General features: G+C 49.8%; 1 protein-coding gene across 1 annotated transcript in view; it reads right to left on the reverse strand.

Annotated features, from left to right (window-relative positions):
- Window positions 1-14,407: 14,407 nt before the first annotated feature.
- Window positions 14,408-17,458, reverse strand: part of PLOD3 (procollagen-lysine,2-oxoglutarate 5-dioxygenase 3) — a 29,574-nt gene continuing 26,523 nt past the window's right edge. The window contains exons 17-19 of the mRNA XM_077261571.1: window positions 15,490-15,636; window positions 15,293-15,418; window positions 14,408-14,965 (exon numbers count right to left, since the gene is read on the reverse strand). Coding sequence (XP_077117686.1) covers window positions 14,810-14,965; window positions 15,293-15,418; window positions 15,490-15,636 — 429 coding nt within the window. The 3' untranslated portion in view covers window positions 14,408-14,809. The remainder of the gene's footprint in view (window positions 14,966-15,292; window positions 15,419-15,489; window positions 15,637-17,458) is intronic.

The following is a 17,458-nucleotide window of genomic DNA, read 5'->3' on the forward strand; positions in this document are numbered from 1 at the left end:
CCATCCAAGAAGTGGGCCGCTACTGAGCTAATCTGCTTACCCTTATCCCTGTCATTCTTGGCCATGGAAATATTCGATACGTGCTGTTGGATCCTACGACGTGATTCCTGGGTGGTTTGTCCCACATATACCTTATTACAACCACAAACCAATGCGTAAACCAAGTTGCGTGTACGGCAGTTGAAGAAAGATTTTGATTTAACCTGAACGGGTAAAGATGGTAATGAAATTCCAACATCAGATATCATTAGTGGTCATATAGGACACCCACCACATGGGTAAGACCCAACATTTGGGTTACCTGAACGAATCTTGGAAATGGGTCGTTTAAAGTCGCTCTTAGTGTCTTAAGTTTTTAGCTTTTCTAGCTACTATTGTGGGTCTATTCGAAATGAGTGGCCTTAATTTCGCTTCGCTCAACAGAATCCCCCAATTTTTGATGGACATCACCCCATTGGTTGTTGTATTCTGTTATCAAACTGAGTTTATTCAATTTGGGTCTCTCATTGGTGGATGGTGACTGCTCAAATTGCTCCCTCGTAGAGACTGAGTACAGCGTGTACTGCCACCCCGTATCCTCGTGTCTAGCCGGCAGGACCCCAAACACATGAGTGTTTAGGTAATCCAAACATCGGTCCTGGCCCCCGGCTCCTACCCACTCGCCCACCAGAGCCTGTCGGATTTAGGAGGCCCGGACATCCAATGATGGTCACGTCAGGATGGAGAGGTAAGTCTCCCTGTATCTCTCTCCATCAGGTTCCGGTCCAGAGGTGTTGGGGGGGAAGAAGATTCGGATAAAAAAAAGATATAGAAGAAGAAAAATAAAAGGATGAAGATGGAGGAAGATGACAGAAGAAGATGGATGAGTTTTTACTGCCCCCCTCCTTTATCCCCTAACCTTTATTCAGGGGTTGTAGTTAGAGGGGCCTTCCTTTTAGGTATAGACCGTTTTGTTCTGTATGGGGCCTGTTTTCTCCTTCATTCTGATGATTGGCGCAGGGTTACCTGACATTCAATCCAGGCCTCTTGCTGCCCTCCCCTGTCCCTGGGTCCTCTGCTATTTAATTTAGGCCCCGGCTTCAGCGCGGCCTAATTTCAGCAGTTAGCTCCGCCCCTTTTTTGTCATTTTCGGGTGGACTTTTCTCCCGCCCGTCGACGGCACACCCTCTCCTGCTCTTTCCGGCGGTTAGCTCCGCACCCTCATCTTGGACGTGCCTGTCTAACGGCCGTCACTGTCACTCTCCCTTCTCTTAGTTGTGACGGTTAGCTCCGCCTACTTTGGGTGCTTAGCTCCGTCCATTTAACAGTGTATAGCTCCACCCACTTCCGGCCTCACCGAGCGGGCTTTTGAAGTAATGTCCCCTCTTCTCTCCTTCTGCACGCGCTTTCTCCCTGCATGCCCTCCTCTTCCTCCCTGTGGTCGCCATTTGCCGGCATCTGGTCCCAGAAGGTGGCATCTCTGGAGGGAACTCTTCCATCTCCCCCACGATCACCCTGCAGCCCTGGTTGTCTCCTGGAGCCATCTTCAGTCCGGAAGCAGAGCTCAGGACCTGCATCTTCCTGTGAGGAGTTCTGGTCTGCAGACAAACACTCTCCTCAGCAATCTTTCTGTCCTCTAACCTTCCGGCATTATTTAGTGGGTCTGCTCATCGTGCCTAATCCTAAAGGAGAGCGCTCTTGCCCTCCTGCCTCTTCTTATTCCTTTGCTCTTGTCAGGCACTTTGTCTGTCTGTACCACATGTCAATGTAAACTCCCTTCAGGCCAGTCGTCTCCCTTCTGGCAGGACTGCAGCTGCCCCTCCTGTGCCTGCTACGCAGGAGTCCCCTACTGCCCCAGGAGCGAGTGGTGCTCCTATCCCAGCGTGGGCTGCCTCACTATCACAATTGGTGTCGGACCTTACCAAGGTGTCGCGTCGGACCTTACCAAGGTGTCGCGTCGGACCTTACCAAGGTGTCGCGTCGGACCTTACCAAGGTGTCGCAGCGGACCTTACCAAGGTGTCGCAGCGGACCTTACCAAGGTGTCGCAGCGGACCTTACCAAGGTGTCGCAGCGGACCTTACCAAGGTGTCGCAGCGGACCTTACCAAGGTGTCGCAGCGGACCTTACCAAGGTGTCGCAGCGGACCTTGGTGTCCGTCCTGAACAGATTGCCCATTCTGCCCTCAGCTGTTGCTAGCGGATCGCAGGACTTGTCGGCTGTGCCTACCAACATGGGCCGTAGGGATCTAGGCAGAAGCGTTTTTCTAGATCTTCCGAATGTTCCCGCTCTTTCCTTGGTCTCCCATGGCTGATAGCTTCTTCCCGGTCTTCCTCCCCCGAGTCAGGTGAGGTGATTTCGGATGTACTGTCAGAGGATGACTCGGACCTGGATTCTGACTAGGCATCTAATATGAGAGACATGGTCCAGAGCCTCATTGTGGCGGTCAACCAGACCTTGAACATTAAGGATACCGCTACAGATCCTGCAGAACAGGAGGTTTTGTTTAGATGGTCAAGACCAGCTCCCAAGGTCTTTGCCTCACACAGAGAATTTGAGGAGGTATTTTCCAGGGAACTGGAAAACCCGACCAGATGCTTCCAAAGAGGGAAGCCCCTTGGCATCCTATATCCCTTCACCCCTGAGCTCATGGCGAACTGTGGATGGCTGACTGTGGATCCCTCAGTTTCCTGACTGTCCACCAACATGGTCCTCCTGCTTACGAATGGAGCATCCCTCAAGGACTTCAATGACAGGATCATATTCTTTCGAAAAGTCTGCCTATGAAGCGGCCTCCTCTATATAGTGCCCCGAGTTTGCCGCCACCTGGTTGTCAGTCAATTGTTGCATGGGCTAAACAACTGTCAGGGCATTCTCTCTGGAGTCAGACTGGAGGAATTGGCCGACTTCACGGAACAGATTTCTCAGTCAGGGAAGTACATGGTATCTTCCTGCCTGGATGCCGCTTCATGTGCTTCTCAGGCGGCCAGTAATTTAGTGGCCATCTGACGGACTATTTCACTTAAAGCATGGCAGTGGACTTATCCAACTTGCCTTTCCAGGGTTCCCGTCTATTTGGCTCCAAGTTGGACCAATCATTAAGGAGGCCACCGGAGGAATGAGCTCTCTCCTTCCTCAGCCCAGATCCACTGGCCTCCTCTGAAGTGTAAGTTTCGGTTCTTTCGCTGTTTCTCTTTGGAGGTTTTCTCCAGCGAAGAGAGGCCACAAGCTCGCCAGGATAGGAAAATGACTTATAAACACACACCCTCCTGGTAACATGCAGGGTAGGTCCACCAGGTCTAGACCTGTCAGATCTTCCTCTGCATGACTCGCCTCCAGATTCCAGGGAATCTCAGGGAATCTCCCAGGGTGGGAGGCCGTCTCAAGTTTTTCAGAGATGTCTGGCTGGAGGTTGTATGTTCAGGATGCAAAATAGATTTCATTTTGCTGCCCCAAGATCGATTCTTCGAATCCCGTCCTCCAAGAGATGCTTCTCTGGTTCCGGGATTCTTCATGTCCATCGCCTCCCTTCTCAGTTCAGGTGTCCTTGTTCCTGTTCCAGACCAGGAATGTTTCACAGGGTTTTATTCAAACCTATTTGTTGTACCAAAGAAGAATGGTGCGGTTTGACCCATCCTGGATCTAAAGTTACTGAACAAAAGGGTCCGTCTGTGACATTTCAGGATAGAGTCCCTTCATTCGGTAATTGCTTCCATGGAGCCGCAGGAGTTCCTGTGCTCCATAGACATCCAGGACGCTTATCTCTATGTCCCTATCTTCCCGGGACATTAGAGATTTCTGCGTTTTGCGGTGCAACAGGACCATTTTCAGTTTGCCGCCCTGCCGTTCGGGCTCGCAACAGCTCCCAGGGTTTTCACAAAAATCATGGTAGCGGTAATGGCCATTCTGCGGATCAGAGGTCTAGTGCTCATCCTGTATCTCAATGACATTCTCATCAAGACAAACCTACAAATGATTGGCCTAGGTTGATGGCACTTCCTAAATTGAAACATCCAAATAGAGCAAGGAAGTGTAAGCCATAATGTAAAATTAAATCACCTTTATTGAAAACATCCGAATAAAAATAATAAAATTGGAGATATAAATACAAAGAAGTACTGCCTAATAAGGTGTTAAACCCAACTTTGGATAGACAGGTTCTGTATTAAGACACTAATCTATTTATGAGCTGTAGTTGCCATGGTGTGTAAAGTAAACCCAAATACACTGCTCAAAAAAATAAAGGGAACACATAAACAACAGAATATAACTCCAAGTAAATCAAACTTCTGTGAAATCAAACTGTCCACTAAGGAAGCAACACTGCTTGACAATCAATGTCACATGCTGTTGTGCAAATGGAATAGACAACAGATGGAAATTATTGGCAATTATCAAGACACCCTCAATAAAGGAGTGGTTCTGCAGGTAGGGACCACCGACCACATCTCAGTACCAATGCTTTCTGGCTGATGTTTTGGTCCCTTTTGAATGTTGATTGTGCTTTCACACTCGTGGTAGCATGAGACGGACTCTACAACCCACACAAGTGGCTCATGTAGTGCAGCTCATCCAGGATGGCACATCAATGCGAGCTGTGGCAAGAAGGTTTGCTGTGTCTGTCAGCATAGTGTCCAGAGGCTGGAGGCGCTACCAGGTGACAGGCCTGTACACCAGGAGACGTGGAGGGGCCGTAGGAGGGCAACAACCCAGCAGCAGGACCTCTACCTCTGCCTTTGTGCAAGGAGGAACAGGAGGAGCACTGCCAGAGCCCTGCAAAATGACCCCCATCAGGCCACAAATGTGCATGTGTCTGCACAAACGGTTAGAAACCGACTCCGTGAGGATGGTGGGAGTGCTCGACGTCCACAGATGGGGGTTGTGCTCACAGCCCAACACCGTGCAGGATGCTTGGCATTTGCCACAGAACACCAGGATTGGCAAATTCGCCACTGGCGCCCTGTGCTCTTCACAGATGAAATCAGGTTCACACTGAGCACATGTGACAGAAGTGACAGAGTCTGGAGACGCCGTGGAGAGCGATCTGCTGCCTGCAACATCCTTCAGCATGACTGGTTTTGCAGTAGGTCAGTAATGGTTTGGGGTGGCATTTCTTCGGCAGGCCGCACAGCCCTCCATGTGCTCGCCAGAGGTAGCCTGACTGCCATTAGGTACCGAGATGAGATCCTCAGACCACTTGTGAGACCATATGCTGGTGCGGTTGGCCCTGGGTTCCTCCTAATGCAGGACAATGCCAGACCTCATGTGGCTGGAGTGTGTCAGCAGTTCCTGCAAGATGAAAGCATTGAAGCTATGGACTGGTCCACCCATTCCCCAGACCTGAATCCGATTGAGCACATCTGGGACATCATGTCTCGCTCCATTCACCAACTGTAACAACTCTGCCGGCATCACTGCATGGCCTCCCATCCCTCACACACCATCTTACTCACTGCTCCAGGTCATGTGATTTCTGTCTGCTGCCGGCTCCATATTCTGTGCCTCTTGCTTTCTGCTTGCTCTCTGCATGCTTCCTGGCTGTGTGCATAGGGGGGTGGTGCCAGAACTCTCTGGTTCTTATGGAATCAGGGTGCACCTGTCTAATGTGTTCCTGACCAATTACCAAGAGGCCTCTAGTATTTAGGGTAGCTCTGCCCTGTAGAACTTGCCTATGCAATGTGTTAACTCAGTGCTTGCTACTGAGCTGCCAGGTCTTGCTCTGTGTTCCTCCTCTGGAGGCTCTACTCCTAGCTTTGCTGGGTTCTTCTCTGTCTGCCCTCCAGGAAGCTGTATATCCGGGTCTCAGTGTCTTTGTTCTAGCCTTGCTTTGTACTTCTCTGTCTGCCCTCCAGGAGTCTGTATATCCTGGTCTCAGTGTCTTTGTTCTAGCCTTGCTTTGTACCTGTGTATTCTCTGGTCCCTGTGTCCTTGTTCTTGTACCTTGTCTTGAACTTTGTCCCACCTCTGTCTGCTGGTCTCCTTGTCTGTGGTTTCTTTCCCTGCTGTCCTTCCTTGTGTTCTCTCTGAACCACTTTTCTGCCTCTGCTCCGCACTCCTGCGGTTCTGCTCCGTTCCACTCTGCTCCTCTCCTGTTGCTTTCGGTTACGCTCTGCTGCAGAACCTCTTGCTGCAGCTCCTCTCCGCAAAACCTTGCGGTTCTGCTCTGCTTAGCGCCTGTTGTTGCAAAACCTCTTGGTGCAGCTCCTCTCTGCATACCTTGCGGTTCCGTTCTGCTTAGCTCTTGTTGCTGCAGCACCTCTCCGCATACCTTGCGGTTCCGCTTTGCTCCTGCTGCAGGACCTCTTGCTGCTCTACAGCCCTTCTCCGCAGCCTTCTGGTTCTCCAGTGTGAACAGGTCCAAACCTGTTCCGTCATACTCCACTCTCTCCTGTTTGTTCCAGTACTAGCATCCGCTGTGTGAACAGGTCTCTACCTGTCCTTCATACACCATACCTGCCTGCCCCGTGCCTCTGGCATGCCTGCCTGCCCCGTCACTCTGGCGTGCCTGCCTGCCCCGCGTCTCTGGCGTTGCTGCCTGCCCCGCGTCTCTGGCGTTGCTGCCTGCCCCGCGTCTCTGGCGTTGCTGCCTGCCCCGCGTCTCTGGCGTTGCTGCCTGCCCCGCGTCTCTGGCGTTGCTGCCTGCCCCGCGTCTCTGGCGTTGCTGCCTGCCCCGCGTCTCTGGCGTTGCTGCCTGCCCCGCGTCTCTGGCGTTGCTGCCTGCCCCGCGTCTCTGGCGTTGCTGCCTGCCCCGCGTCTCTGGCGTTGCTGCCTGCCCCGCGTCTCTGGCGTTGCTGCCTGCCCCGCGTCTCTGGCGTTGCTGCCTGCCCCGCGTCTCTGGCGTTGCTGCCTGCCCCGCGTCTCTGGCGTTGCTGCCTGCCCCGCGTCTCTGGCGTGCCTGCCTGCCCCGCGTCTCTGGGGTGCCTGCCTGCCCCGCGTCTCTGGGGTGCCTGCCTGCCCAGCGTCTCTGGCGTGCCTGCCTGCCCAGCGTCTCTGGCGTGCCTGCCTGCCCCGCGTCTCTGGCGTGCCTGCCTGCCCCGCGTCTCTGGCGTGCCTGCCTGCCCCGCGTCTCTGGCGTGCCTGCCTGCCCCGCGTCTCTGGCGTGCCTGCCTGCCCCGCGTCTCTGGCGTGCCTGCCTGCCCCGCGTCTCTGGCGTGCCTGCCTGCCCCGCGTCTCTGGCGTGCCTGCCTGCCCCGCGTCTCTGGCGTGCCTGCCTGCCCCGCGTCTCTGGCGTGCCTGCCTGCCCCGCGTCTCTGGCGTGCCTGCCTGCCCCGCGTCTCTGTTGTGCTTGCCTGCCTCGTGTCTCTGTTGTGCTTGCCTGCCCCGTGTCTCAGCTGTGCCTACCACCTGCCAGAGTACTAGCCGTTCTCACCAGCCCCGCTGCTACTTGTACCTGTGCTAGTGTGCTGTCTCCCCAAATGGGATCAGGAGCCACAGCCAGACACCGCCCTGGAGTGGCAGATGCCTGCCGCACAAACCTGACCTCACCATCAGAGGCTCCAGTGAAAACCAAGGCAGCTGTCCTAGTCACGCCCCTTCCAGAGTAGTTTGGTTTGTGACACAGTGGGGCCACAAACGCCGGCTCACGCCCTTCAGTCAGGGCGTGAGTGTGACACCAACGTCACATTGCACCACAGACTGTCCAGGAGTTGGCGGATGCTTTAGTCCAGGTATGGGAGGAGATCCGTCAGGAGACCATCCGCCGCCTCATCAGGAGCATGCCCATGCGTTGTATGGAGGTCATACAGGCACGTGGAGGCCACACACAATACTGAGCATCTTTTCCTTGTCTTGAGGCATTTCCACTGAAGTTGGATCAGCCTGTAATTTGATTTTCCACTTTGATTTTGAGCATCGTTTCAAATCCAGACCTCCATGGGATATTCATTTTTATTTAATAAATTATGTTTTATTGTTCTGAACACATTCCACTATGCAACAAATAAAAATTTACAACTGGAATATTTCATTCGGAGATATCTAGGATGTGTGATTTTAGTGTTCCCTTTATTTTTTTGAGCAGTGTATAATGCCTTAAAACAGGTAGCAATAATAAACTGAATACAAAAAGAACAGCATAAATCTTACTGATAAATAGCTAGGAGCAAATCCCCAGAAGGCTAATAAAGTTTGATGTATGAAAGTTAACACTGTATACAGGCAATATATGGGATGAATCTAACTACTGCTGATTGAAGCTGTCAAGAGTCACTGATACATCGAAAGAATAACATCAAAAAGGAGGAGGAATGATATGCATAATCTTAGTAAATAGTGTCTAAAAAAAAGACTACAGTAGCATTGAGTTACACATAATATGCATGTTTGCTGAAAAAACACCTCCGGCATAAAGCGTGGTGTCATGTACCTGCTTCACGTGACTGGGGGATGTGCCTGCAAGGGTTAATCTATCTCCTCACTCAGTCCAGCATTCAGCCGCTGTCCTATGCTGTAATGGGAGCATAAATCACACACCCGCTTATACACGCTGCCACCACTCACCGAACACACGGGCGATGAGTCCCGGAAATATTACCACTACTGTCTGCCAATCACCAGGATCACACACTCTAAAAAACCCGTGATAAATCGGCAGGAAAAACGCAATGTTTTTGCCCTGCAGATTTATCAAATCCGCTGCAGAAAAATCCGCAGTGGACCATTCTACGTGTGCACATACCCTATGGCTATGGATTCTTTAGAGCATACAAGGTTCAAACTTATTAAAGTTTTAAGCTTTAATAGGAAAGGTACAGTGCTTACAATAAAATATATAAAAATATGGAAACAAAAAGTGACATACAAATATGCAAAATGGTTATAAAAATAAAGGGAGAAAACTTACAGAAATATCTAAACCTTGCAGTCCGGCATTCTGCTCCCTGAGGGGGGGAGGAATATGGACTGGCTCACAGCAGCTTGGCAGCCCCTCAATCTGAACAGGTTTCTATGTGTAAAGGCCTAATTTATAGTCAACCTGGAGGTCAAATTTCTAGAGCAGCCTCTCCGGTTAATATTCTAATCCTTGGTCTGTGACTGGATCCTAGCTATTTTACCAATGAATACGTTATTTTTCTTTTGAACACTATTTGTGTGTCCTCATTGTAAATAGTGTCATGCTGCAATTGGCATGTCTGTTCAAAAGAGTCAGAAGGTGTGAAATGTTTCCAGTTGTGTGTGTTTAGGCAACCCCCCTGGGGTGAGACTAGGAAGACTGTCTTTTTCTCAGGATAACATAGGTCATGACCTTTGTGAAGACCTGCAGCCTAGAACAGATGCTAAGTTACTGCTGGTCATACATATACATATTCCACTACTCATGGCAGCAGGAATAAGTATGTTTAAAAGGCAAGTGCTTCTAACATGGCAGCAGGTACAAGTAGCAGCAGACAAAAATAGCAAAAGAAACGGCATTTGTGCATAACCAGATAGAAGGTATACGACCTAGTTTAGGCAGTGCAGATCCCCGACGCCGACGCGCGTTTCGCTTGTAGCTTCTTCCTGGGGGGTTTCTGTGAAACTACACGCAAAACGCGCGTCGGGGATCTGCACTGCCTAAACTAGGTCGTATACCTTCTATCTCCTTATGTACAAATGCCAATTCTTTTGCTATTTTTGTCTGCTGCTACTTCTACCTGCTGCCATGTTAGAGGCACTTGCCTTTTAAACATACTTATACCTGCTGCCATGCTTTATGCCGGAGGTGTTTTTCCAGCAAACATATACATATGATGTGTAACTCAACGCTGTTGTAGTCTTTTTTAGACATTATTTACTAAGACTAGGCATTTCATTCATCCTCCCTTTTGATACCTATACCTGCTGCTATGCTTCATGCTTGAGGCGTTCGCTCAGTAAACCTATGCATAGGGTGTTTAGCCAATACCTATGTAGTCTCTTTAGACACTATTTACTAAGACTAGGCATTTCTTTCATCCTCCTTTTTGATGTTATTCTTTCGATGTATCAGTGACTCTTGACAGCTTCAATCAGCAGTAGTTAGATTCATCCCATATATTGCCTGTGTACATTAAGTTTCATACATCAAACTTTATCAGCCTACTGGGGTTTGCGTTCCCCTTCCACACTGATGTTGGGGGGTCTTACGTTCCCCTTCCACACTGATGTCGGGGGGCTTACGTTCCCCTTCCACACCGATGTCGGGGGGCTTACGTTCCCCCTCCACGTCTGCAGTCTCATGGCCCAAGCAGTGGATTATCCTGTAGTAGAGACTCCGCTGATGTCAGGGGGCTTACGTTCCCCTTGCATACTGATGTCGGGGGGCTTACGTTCCCCTTGCATACTGATGTCGGGGGGCTTACGTTCCCCTTGCATACTGATGTCGGGGGGCTTACGTTCCCCTTGCATACTGATGTCGGGGGGCTTACGTTCCCCTTCCACACTGATGTCGGGGGGCTTACGTTCCCCTTCCACACTGATGTCGGGGGGCTTACGTTCTCCTTCCACACTGATGTCGGGGGGCTTACGTTCCCCTTCCATACTGATGTCGGGGGGCTTACGTTCCCCTTCCATACGGATGTCGGGGGGCTTACGTTCCCCTTCCATACTGATGTCGGGGGGCTTACGTTCCCCTTCCACACTGATGTCGGGGGGCTTACGTTCCCCTTCCACACTGATGTCGGGGGGCTTACGTTCCCCTTCCAAACTGATGTCGGGGGGGCTTACGTTCCTCTTCCACACTGATGTCGGGGGGGCTTACGTTCCCCTTCCACACTGATGTCGGGAGGCTTACGTTCCCCTTCCACACTGATGTCGGAGGCTTACGTTCCCCTTCCACACTGATGTCGGGGGGCTTACTTTCCCCTTCCACACTGATGTTGGGGGGCTTACGTTCTCCTTCCACACTGATGGGGGGGGGGGCTTACGTTCCCCTTCCACACTGATGTCGGGGGGCTTACGTTCCCCTTCCACACTGATGTCGGGGGGGGGCTTACGTTCCCCTTCCACACTGATGTCGGGGGGGCTTACGTTCCCCCTCCACACTGATGTCGGGGGGCTTACGTTCCCCTTCCATACGGATGTCGGGGGGCTTACGTTCCTCTTCCACACTGATGTCGGGGGGCTTACGTTCCTCTTCCACACTGATGTCGGGGGGGCTTACGTTCCCCTTCCATACTGATGTCGGGGGGGCTTACGTTCCCCTTCCATACTGATGTCGGGGGGCTTACGTTCCTCTTCCACACTGATGTCGGGGGGGCTTACGTTCCCCTTCCATACGGATGTCGGGGGGCTTATGTTCCTCTTCCATACTGATGTCGGGGGGCTTACGTTCCCCTTGCATACTGATGTCGGGGGGCTTACGTTCCCCTTGCATACTGATGTCGGGGGGCTTACATTCCCCTTCCATACTGATGTCGGGGGGGCTTACGTTCCTCTTCCACACTGATGTCGGGGGGGGCTTACGTTCCCCTTCCACACTGATCTCGGGGGGCTTACGTTCCCCTTCCACACTGATGTCGGGGGGGGGCTTACGTTCCCCTTCCACACTGATCTCGGGGGGCTTACGTTCCCCTTCCACACTGATGTCGGGGGGGGGGCTTATGTTCCCCTTCCATACAGATGTCAGGGGGGCTTACGTTCCCCTTCCATACGGATGTCGGGGGGGCTTACATTCCCCTTCCATACTGATGTCGGGGGGGCTTACGTTCCTCTTCCACACTGATGTCGGGGGGGCTTACGTTCCCCTTCCATACGGATGTCGGGGGGCTTACGTTCCTCTTCCATACTGATTTCGGGGGGCTTACGTTCCCCTTCCATACGGATGTCGGGGGGCTTACGTTCCTCTTCCATACTGATTTCGGGGGGCTTACGTTCCCCTTCCATACGGATGTCGGGGGGCTTACGTTCCCCTTCCACACTGATGTAGGGGGGCTTACGTTCCCCTTCCATACGGATGTCGGGGGGCTTACGTTCCTCTTCCATACTGATTTCGGGGGGCTTACGTTCCCCTTCCATACGGATGTCGGGGGGCTTACGTTCCCCTTCCACACTGATGTAGGGGGGCTTACGTTCCCCTTCCATACGGATGTCGGGGGGCTTACGTTCCTCTTCCATACTGATTTCGGGGGGCTTACGTTCCTCTTCCATACTGATTTCGGGGGGCTTACGTTCCCCTTCCACACTGATGTCAGGGGGCTTACGTTCCTCTTCCATACTGATGTCGGGGCTTACGTTCCCCTTGCATACTGATGTCGGGGGGGGCTTACGTTCTCCTTCCACTGATTTCGGGGGGCTTACGTTCCCCTTCCATACGGATGTCGGGGGGCTTACGTTCCCCCTCCACGTCTGCAGTCTCATGGCCCGAGCAGTGGATTATCCTGTAGTAGAGACTCCGCTGTCCGGCACACGAATGTCACCAGTGACACAATTGTGCTGCAGTTAGAGAAATGGCCACAAGGTGGCAACAGCCAGTAAAAGTAGAACTGGGCAGCTGATAACAGAGACAATAGTGCGCTATTATACACACAGGCAGGTAGATGACCGAATGCAAAAAGACACATATTACAGGGCTGCACAAAAGTTTTAGGCAGGTGTGGAATAAATACAGGATCATGGCGGCTCCCGTTTAGGCTCGCTCCCCCTAGCGATGAAATCTGACGAATAAGATTAGAAATCAGATTGCGTGGCGTGAGCTCTGCCAATGTAGGAGGCAAGAGTTCAGAGCTCCTGAATAAGACATCAACAAGCGACTCCTAAATATACAAGAGCATGATATTTTATCATTAACCAGTGTTTTGACCCACTCCTGAATACGGCTGGTCATATTGGACGCAAGTATAAGACTAATTCAAGACATTTTATTCATTTGCCTCAGCTGAGGTAAACCGTGGCTTTACAAAGGCTGGCGACAGGATATTTACCGCTTATTTATCTGAACAAAAACTTATATACTGGACCCTCAGTCATTTTCTCTACTATTATCTAGTATTTACAACGGGTCACAAGGAATATTTAAGCTCTAAAACCTGGCTATTATCGGGACCACAAGAGCGGGGTTACGGCATTTGAGGGAAAATAGTCCTGATTTTTGTGTCTCTCGATCTACATATTGACATAACAATTTGGAGGCAAGTGCAGGTTCTTTCATTTGCGGCTTTCACAGGCTTGGCCCGACGCTTTTCGCATTATAATAGCAAAATTAAATAAGGGCACAACGCTGTTTGTGAAAGTTACCTCAGGTGGGAAGCGGGTGCATTGATACCAGTGACAGCGCTTGTAAAGAAGTTCCGGCCGCTTCTCATCTCCATAGACGCTTCATTAACAAGCAGACTGCGCCTCTGAGGGAGGGAAGGTTACGGAAAACCTATCTTCATACCATCTGCCTAAGGCTTCTTTCACACTTCAGTTTTTTGGCGTCAGTCACTTCCGACAAAATGACGGATCGACGGATCCGTCACATCCGTTTTTTCAACTATTGTAACGGATCCGTTTTTTTTGACGGATCCGTTACTCGGGGGTTGTATATACTTTTTTGAGCATGCGCAATTGAAAAAACGGATTGGGGCGACAGATCCGCCGAAATGACGGTCGCGACGGATCCGTCGCCCATAGGTGGCCATTCTATGAAATGACGGACGCGACGGATCCGTCGCGATCCGCCATTTCAACGCAGACAAAAAACGTTGCAATGACCGTCAATGTCTAGATGACGTCCGCCAAATTTTGACGGATCCGTCGCATGACAGATGGAACGGACGACCATCCGTCACAATCCGTCGCTAATGCAAGTCTATGGGGAAAAAACCGGATCCGTCAAAAAAAAAAACGGATCCGTTTTTTGAGGAAAATGGCGGATTTAGACTGACGCAAACAACTGAAGTGTGAAAGAGGCCTTATCAATTATTTTACAGGGATTTATTGGTCTCCTCAGGAAAAAGGTGAGTAACTGTGTATTAATATAAAGACATTCAGCAACACCACAGAAGAACTGAGACTTGGATCCGGGGGTGATATTCATCTATCCCCTGTCCTTGGTGTGTGTGTGTGTGTGTGTGTGTGTGAGAGTGTGTGTGTGTGTGTGTGTGAGAGAGTGTGTGAGAGTGTGTGTGTGTGAGAGAGTGTGTGAGAGTGTGTGTGTGTGAGAGAGTGTGTGAGAGTGTGTGTGTGTGTGAGAGTGTGTGTGTGTGTGTGTGTGTGTGTGTGTCTCTGCTGGACGGCAGGCTGCATCGTCGCATCCTGCAACCACGCTTCTCCTTCTGCTAGGTCATTTCTACAGTCGGGACCGTGTATGAGTGTACGAGTATAGAGGGAGACAGTCATTGACTGACACAGAAATAGCTGTGGGAGGATGAAAACTGGGCAAGGGACAGCTATACTCTGCTACAACGGTGAGGTTGTGGAAGACGGATGTAATCTCTATATATCACGCGCCTGGGGCTCCCTCCAGGGGTCACAGCAGATATTACACTAGATACCAGAATTATTTATTGCACAATTTCAGTTTTCATTTAAAATATTTATAAAAAAAAAAAAAAGTAAAAAAAATACAATTTTGGCAGCGAATAATTTAAAGCGTTTTGTACAGAAGCGGCGAATGCTCTTTATAAAGCGTCTCGGCGCGGCGACCTCTGGCTCCGTCTCTTGCTCCGAGGGTCTGGTAACATGAAGGCGGCGGGGGATGAAGATCAGCGGCGACGCCATAGTGATGGTGCAGCGCACAACTCCGCTATGATGGTGGAGAGAGAGCGCGGGGGAAAGACGAGAACCATCTGCTGATGACTGCCCCCTAGTGACAGAGACGGTGCGGCCGCCATGTTTGGTGCCAGACGGCCCCCTCTGCTCAGTGTCCTACACGGGAGGGAGTCGCCCTAGGGTCAAGGATCCACGAATGACACCATGATGTAGCGCGTCCCCCGGGTGGTGGGCAGCCCCTCGTGGTAATGCGTCAGCCGCCCCGGGTGGATGAAGGACCAGCCCTTCCGAGGAGACTCCACGCGGCAGTTGTAGCGGATGAATCTGCAGCCACCGCCCTGCGGAGGAAGAGTCGCCACATCAGTGCCACGGCCCCCCACAGATGGTAATACCAGCGGCCAAGAGACCCCGCACACGACGCCCCTCGTTACTCATCAGGCCCAAGATGCCCCTCGTTACCCACAAGATGCCCCTCGTTACCCACAAGATGCCCCTCGTTACCCACAAGATGCCCCTCGTTACCCACAAGATGCCCCTCGTTACCCACAAGATGCCCCTCGTTACCCACCAGGCCCACGAAAGACCCTGTGACGCCCCCATTACCCACCAGGCACACGAAGGACCCCATGGCACCCTCCAGGCACACAGCTGGCCATGACACTCACCTCATAGTCGATGTCTTTATTGTTGAGGGCCACGTTGATGGTGAAGGTGGAGGAGTCGTGGTGCGGGCGCAGGGACGGCTGCTCGTCCGGCCGATACCGCACTATGAAGTTCAGGAACGCCTTGGCCTGATGAGAAGATGGTGGTCAGCGCAGGCGACAAGTAACGACCGGCGGCGGACGGGCGAGGAGGGCGATACCTTGGTGTAGTATCCAGGGAACAGCTTTTCGGTGACGGGCGCGATGTAATCCTTCAGGAACTTCAACCATTCGTCCTGGTACCCGACCTGCGTCATGTGGATGTCCACAGTGGGAACGCTCTCGTAACCGCCGGCCAGACGCTTATCCTGCGGGCGGAGGGAACGGGAGGACGGGTTATAATGTACGCAGTATTACAGGCCCAATATTACCCCCGCGGTATATTACAGGCTCATTATTATTATCCCCGCGGTATATTACAGGCTCATTATTATTATTATTATCCCCGCGGTATATTACAGGCTCATTATTATTATTATTATCCCCGCGGTATATTACAGGCTCATTATTATTATCCCCGCGGTATATTACAGGCTCATTATTATTATTATTATCCCTGCGGTATATTACAGGCTCATTATTATTATTATTATCCCTGCGGTATATTACAGGCTCATTATTATTATTATTATCCCCGCGGTATATTACAGGCTCATTATTATTATTATTATCCCCGCGGTATATTACAGGCTCATTATTATTATTATCCCCGCGGTATATTACAGGCTCTTTATTATTATTATCCCTGCGGTATATTACAGGCTCATTATCATTATTATTATTATCCCCGCGGTATATTACAGGCTCATTATTATTATTATCCCTGCGGTATATTACAGGCTCATTATTATTATTATTACCCCCGCGGTATATTACAGGCTCATTATTATTATTATTATTATCCCTGCGGTATATTACAGGCTCATTATTATTATTATTATCCCTGCGGTATATTACAGGCTCATTATTATTATTATTATTATCCCTGCGGTATATTACAGGCTCATTATTATTATTATTATCCCTGCGGTATATTACAGGCTCATTATTATTATTATTATCCCCGCGGTATATTACAGGCTCATTATTATTATTATTATCCCTGCGGTATATTACAGGCTCATTATTATTATTATTATCCCTGCGGTATATTACAGGCTCATTATTATTATTATTATCCCCGCGGTATATTACAGGCTCATTATTATTATTATTATCCCCGCGGTATATTACAGGCTCATTATTATTATTATTATCCCTGCGGTATATTACAGGCTCATTATTATTATTATCCCTGCGGTATATTACAGGCTCATTATTATTATTATTATCCCCGCGGTATATTACAGGCTCATTATTATTATTATTATCCCTGCGGTATATTACAGGCTCATTATTATTATTATTATCCCTGCGGTATATTACAGGCTCATTATTATTATTACCCCCGCGGTATATTACAGGCTCATTATTATTATTATTATCCCTGCGGTATATTACAGGCTCATTATTATTATTATTACCCCCGCGGTATATTACAGGCTCATTATTATTATTATTATTATCCCCGCGGTATATTACAGGCTCATTATTATTATTATTATCCCCGCGGTATATTACAGGCTCATTATTATTATTATCCCTGCGGTATATTACAGGCTCATTATTATTATTATTATTATCCCTGCGGTATATTACAGGCTCATTATTATTATTATTATTATTCCCTGCGGTATATTACAGGCTCATTATTATTATTATCCCCGCGGTATATTACAGGCTCATTATTATTATTATTATCCCTGCGGTATATTACAGGCTCATTATTATTATTATTATTATCCCCGCGGTATATTACAGGCTCATTATTATTATTATTCCCTGCGGTATATTACAGGCTCATTATTATTATTATCCCTGCGGTATATTACAGGCTCATTATTATTATTATTATTATCCCCGCGGTATATTACAGGCTCATTATTATTATTATCCCCGCGGTATATTACAGGCTCATTATTATTATTATTATCCCCGCGGTATATTACAGGCTCATTATTATTATTATCCCCGCGGTATATTACAGGCTCATTATTATTATTATCCCTGCGGTATATTACAGGCTCATTA

Source organism: Ranitomeya variabilis, chromosome 5 (genome assembly GCF_051348905.1).
Source record: "Ranitomeya variabilis isolate aRanVar5 chromosome 5, aRanVar5.hap1, whole genome shotgun sequence".
Classification (NCBI taxonomy): Eukaryota; Metazoa; Chordata; class Amphibia; order Anura; family Dendrobatidae; genus Ranitomeya; species Ranitomeya variabilis.